This window comes from Psittacula echo (genome assembly GCF_963264785.1).
Source record: "Psittacula echo genome assembly, chromosome: 3".
Taxonomy (NCBI): domain Eukaryota; kingdom Metazoa; phylum Chordata; class Aves; order Psittaciformes; family Psittacidae; genus Psittacula; species Psittacula echo.
Window position 1 is genome coordinate 64,023,766 of NC_137736.1, and position 6,000 is coordinate 64,029,765.

The 6,000-nt window shown below is 45.0% G+C and overlaps 1 protein-coding gene across 1 annotated transcript in view; it reads left to right on the forward strand.

Moving 5' to 3' along the window:
• Positions 1-5,671, forward strand: part of SH3RF3 (SH3 domain containing ring finger 3) — a gene marked incomplete at its 3' end in the record, with an annotated part of 248,075 nt that extends 242,404 nt beyond the window's left edge. The window contains exon 10 of the mRNA XM_080614032.1: positions 5,503-5,671. Coding sequence (XP_080470158.1) covers positions 5,503-5,671 — 169 coding nt within the window. The remainder of the gene's footprint in view (positions 1-5,502) is intronic.
• Positions 5,672-6,000: the final 329 nt, after the last annotated feature.

Below are 6,000 nucleotides of genomic sequence, written 5' to 3' on the forward strand. Positions count from 1 at the left end.
ATCCCCCTACACTGACAGTTCACGTGGGACAGCAGTGTGCTGTCTGCCTAGCAGCACCAAAGCAAAACACTTTCCTTGCCACCTCCTTCCAGAAAATATGACTGTACATTAAGCAAAACAGGAGAGTTGAGTGTGCATGTGTGTGCGCATGAATCATGTTCCCCTCGCTGCCTGGCACTGATCCCAGATGCGAACCTGAGTAAAACATGTCACGCATTGTTGACTCTTTTATAGCAACTGGCACTAATTCTGCCACGTTATATTCTGATAAAGCAGTTGTATCTAGACTTACTGTCACGACTGCCACATCTGTGCCATGTTTCTATGGCTTTTGTGGAACCTTTCCAGCAAGTTATGCACAGGGAGAGTGCTGCAGAGTAAGGTGGGAGCATTGAGTTTGACCTTTAAAAATAGACCCCTCCATGTTTCTATGTACCCTTTCTACATATCACTGCCACATTAGAAACTGAGCTCCTAATTCAAGGAAGCATTCAAGCATGTGCTTAACACTCATTGACTTCAATTTTGCTGCATACGTGTATCTTCTTTGCCAAAAGGGAAGGCAAATGAAGGGGTTTTAGTTTCCTGGAAAGTGATACTGGAGAAATGACCCCAGGAATAAGTTCTGACTGAACAGTGGCATGTATGCGCATGGTTAAGTGTTTTTCTGACTAGGGATAACTGCCTTAGGACTGAGAAACTAGAATTAACCATCTCAGAAATTGAATCCCACAATATTTCCAGCAGAAGGGTAAAAGATCCAACTGAGATTTGTTGTTCTAAGACTGCTAATTCAGACACCATAATATGGTGAAGTGAGTTCTGGCTTGCAGCATGCAAAGGCATTTTGCAGGTCTCTGCAATCTGCCAGTGAAAGGATGGAGAAACAGAGCTCCACCGATAAGCAAGAGCTTAACTGGGCTAGATGCTTCATTGTCACCAATTCTCTGTCCCCATACAAAACTAGCTGTGTATCCCTAACACACAAGGGACCTGTTGGAGTCACAAGACTGGACTCCTGAAACCTGTCCTTAGTGCATGATACTTTGACAAACAGGAATTTGCATAAGCACCGAAATTCCAGAACTATAAATGGGAGCAAATTGGAGGTTAGCACTGCAGACTTAATTTGCCTTATTGTATGTCCATTTTCTGAAGCTTCTCTTCTCCATCAGTGTCCTGGTTGCACGTAGGTACTCAGTGAACAGATAATCAGTGTTTTGTGGGGTTTTATTTTCCTCAGTGTCCAGGCCTGAGCCAGCCCCTAATTACTGATCTGTTTTGATCAATAGTGTTCAGTGCCTGTCTGTGCACCCTGACAGAGAGCCTGCATGAGCAATCTGGACCAGACAACTGACTCCTATGCAGCTAGGGTGCATGAGATGAGTCTTGCTCTCTGGAAAGCGTGGCACAAGGCTTTGCAGCTGGAGGGGGCAGAGAAGCCACTTCCCCCACACCTGCACTACTCAGTGAATTTCATGGTGTTCACCACTTCCAACCTCTGCATAAGGTGGGGTGGCTTTGGCAGCCACATGTTTCTTCCATGTCAGAGCCCTGACTCACATTCATAGTAGGACATCTTGTGCACTAAATGAAACAGGAATCCTATGGGAGAAATAGTATGCAGTCATAAATTAAAGTTTATATTGCATGAGAGCAAAAGTGAAGTTGTGGACAATTTTAGTTGCCTGTTTCTTCATCTCAGATGCATGGGTGTGAAACAGCCCTGTTCTGTTAAGTCAGGAGATTCTTTATACATCTACATACATGACATTTTAAATCATTTTGCTTTCTTAAAGGAAATAACATTAGAACTTCCATCATGTAACATCTATTTGAGGTTAGGTGTCTTAGCTGCACCTTCCAGATGTCAGCAGCAGTAGCAAAGGGAGAGCTGGATGAGAGAGGTGTTCTTTTGACTGTGAGGACAAGTGCTGTGAAGACAGAGGAGAGTGGGATTCCCAGGCCTTTGCTGACAGCAGAGGTACAGCGATGATGGATCCATTCCCAGCTCTCAGTTACATAATTGCTGCCAAGGTCCCCATCCCATCCTCAGCCCCAGCAGCAGCCTCTCCTCATGCAGTTTCCTGTCCCATGGGACAGTCCCCTTGGGGATAAAGTGCCCAACTCAAGGATGCCACAGCAGCCAGTAGTGGGGAAGTCCAACATCAAGTCTGTGCCCAGAGAATAAAACATGAGAGGACCCCATGGCTGGGAAATGCAACCTCTGAGGTCCTGCAGAGCTAGGGCATCTTGGAGCATGAATCAGCAGAGGTTTTACCTTCAGTGCTCATACAAACCTCTGCTTTGGGGCCATTTGAATGTTTTTAACTTGGCTGAGAGCAGGTGATTTTCTGAAGGAACACCATCTTTGACACAACAGTGGGGCTATAGGACAGGTCTTTGCTCCCAGGTCTGGGGACCCAAGAGCAGTATGTGGAAGCCTTCACCTTGGTCCTGCTGGTGCTGCAAAACCCCTCATGCTATCCCTGGAGGTGATGAGACCATTTGGGCTGAATGAGGGACCCTCTGCCTGACACAGCCACTGCTGTGGAGAGTTGGGCCAAAGTAGTTAACATTTGTCAGGATTACAGCTACCCAAGAGTATGGTTTACAGCAGAAAATACCAAACATTGTTAAGAATAGGCAGAGATGGCCACCTCTGTTGCCCAGCTATCTAGCATTTTAAACATTTGGTAATTTAGAGGTGTAATGTGACACTGACAAAATTTAGAAGGCTCTGAGATCCATCTAAAATGACAGGAAGCAGATAGGTGTAAGAAAACCTACAATTTTATAGTAGCTTCTCAAAGAGAGGACAAAAAGAGAAACAAAAAGGGGAGATATGAATAGAAGTACACAGGACTGCCTTTTTCGGAGTGAGGGAGGATGTCTGGGAGAAGAGATCTTTTCTGCCAAAAAATATGGCTAATATATATATTTGCAGTTTAGTTCCAGAGGATAAACTAGGCTGAGATGCCACCTGGAGGTCTGGACGGGTGGCACAGCAGTCTCCTGGTGCTGCTGCCCTCACCAGCCTGCCTCTCCCGGGCCCAACTTCAAAAGCCTCTCAAGGGAAAAAGCACAGCATCTTTTCCATCTCTCGCAGAGGATTTTGTAACTGATTTGCAAGGTCTTTCATATCTGAGATTTTGTTACCATATCAGAACCACTTTGGTACTATTCTGTGAGGCACCATAGTTAATTAAATTTGTTAATTAAATTTAATTTGGATTTCCTTAAATGGGAAAAAGTACTTCATTTCATAATGCAGGGACTGAGATTCATTTTTCTAAATCTGTAAGAAGATGCTGTGTAGAAGCCCATTTATGATGATGGACACATTCCTGTTGAGCGTGGTCACCTCCCCCCTTAAGCAAACCATTTAGGGACTAGCAGCTCATCACTCCTCGGATGCAGTCTGGATTTAGAAAGATGGCTCTGGCTTAAGGTATGACATGAGGTGCTGGCAGTCCCAGCTCTATCTTTAGGATGAACCTGCCCAAGATGCCACCTTTTTCTGGGTCTCTTTTTCCCAATCTGCCAAAATGGTCCATGAATACCTCTGTACCACTTAGCTAATGCTGAGGTCCAACCTTCCTCTTTCTCAAAGCCTTTTGAGATCCTCGGACAGAGCTCTGATGCACTGTGATTGTGCATAGAGTTGTGAGATCTGAAACTTGGCATCATCTCAGCTAAAATTGTTCCACTCTGATAATTTAATTAATCAACACTGCAGCAGAGTGTTTGAAATAATGTGTGCATTCATTTGCATAATGGCTGTAATTGGCAAAGCTTCATAATATAAGTGTAGCAGTTCCACAGATGATAACAGATGATAACATGATAGACCATTTTCCTGCAGACAGCCAGCAGCACACATTTCAACCTCTGTTATTTGCTTTTCCGCAGAGGAAGGAAGTGACAACTAGATTTATTGACCAAGGGACACAGAAGACTGGCAGATTTTTGATGGCACTTGGACACATATATTTTCTACATGACTCTGTTGCTGTGTCAAGATTAAAAGGCTGTAGTCAGATTTTAGAGCAGAACCCCCACTCCAAATGGATTTTAATGCTTTTCCGAGTAACGGGATGTTTGGCCATGGAGATATCCGGACACAGAGCCAAAGCTGGTATTTTCACTGTCGTGTCAAAGTTTCAGAACTGCAGTCACTACCTGAGCAACATCTGCAAAGAAAATTAGTGACTGCCACTGGAGGGCCCCTTGCCTACCATCTCATTGGGAATGGCCTCAGGGAGTGTTCCAGAGCCTCCAGGGCATGTTGAAGTTAGTCCTTAAGGACAGGATATTATTTTAAATAAATACTTACATTGTAACAAACATGACTGAGACACCAGTGGCCATGCAGTGGTTGTGGAAATATTAATCCTCAGGAGATGGGCTTTAGGTAATCAATTGGCATCATTTAACTATCTTACTATATTCATTGCTTTGCAATTAACAAGACTGTTAACCAAATGCCAGATGACTGCAAAAGTACATGTGCTGAAGGAAAAAAAAAACAGTGCAGTGGAAATATATTCCTTTCTCTGCACTCAAGTGCAGAGCCTGGTCTGTGCTCTTAGGAGGATGCCTGCTGATAAGCCTGAGTGCAGAATAGCTGTATCAGGATGAGACCTGTCATTACTTCATTGAAATGAAGTGACACTTGAAAACTAAGTTCCCAGAGAGCTCTGTGAATGGTTCAAGACAGGGGCTCCCTATTGGTTTGGAGAGTGCTTCAAAAGTCATTTGATACCTCTCCATTTTAGATTCCTCTCCAGGTTTGAGGGACCCAAAGTACATTCTCAAAAAAGCATAATAAGAAGAAAAATGTGAACTGCTTTAGCTAACCTCTGCTATATCACAGGTAGGTTGTGAAAGCACTGCAGACCCCATTATTCATCAGTGGACAAGGGAAGAGCTACAGATCTCCTCTATCTGGATGTCTGATGCAGTCCCCCACACCATCCTTCTCTGTATATTGGAGAGATAGGAATTTGATGGACACACTGCTTGGTGGATGAGGAATTGGTTGGGTGGTCTTATCCAGAGAGTAGTGGTCAGAAACCATTCTGTGATTCTATGATTTTCAGATGGAGCAGATGCAGAACTGAATGAGACATGTCATAGCAGAGGTAGGTGCAGTGCTAGGAGAAAGCAGCTGAGTCCCTGGCACAGGCTTATCACACAGGTGGGAGCAAGTACCACTGCAAGTAGTCCAGCCATTTGACAATACCTTCCTGCTTTCACGGTCTGGCTCCAGAGTACACCTTGGCCAAGTCTCCAGTCAAGCTGGTCAGAAATCTTCCTGTCATGTGCAGTTTTGTAGGAAATGTAGCTGCAACAGATACAATTGGTGTGGAAAAAACGCAACTTACCGGTGTTTCCAATAGCGGTTTTCCCCACGATTTGCTGGTTCTGGTTCCTACCTGCTCCCATCAGGTGCAGGCTCGACCACTGGGTGACCAGGTCTTTGCGGTTTTGTCTCCAAAGGTACCGTGTTGTGGTTCCATACCCACCACAGAGCGAGGCTGAGATCGAACTGAAGGAAGGTGACATTGTGTTTGTGCACAAGAAACGGGAGGACGGCTGGTACAAAGGGACGTTGCAGAGGAATGGCAGGACGGGCCTCTTCCCCGGGAGCTTTGTCGAGAGCTTCTGAGGACAGCTCGCTGCTCTCTCAACTGGAGGAGCTTTCAGGGGAAACTGCATAGCACAAGAAGAGACAGCAAAGAGAAACTGGACTGATAACCACTGCCATTTTTATTTCCAAAGACTCCCCCCCAGGCCCTTCAGTCTACAGCTCTGGAGTCACAGTGCCCCATTGTGCTCCTGAGACCACGTGCAGTGCATACAGTGGTATGTTGAAGTAGTGCCTTCCACCTGGAATCACAGACTGAAAGGATGCCCATCTGGACTGTACGTAACCTAAACTCCGGCTGTTAACCCTTTGTGTAAATTATAGAGAAGATATCTTTAAAGAAAATAAGA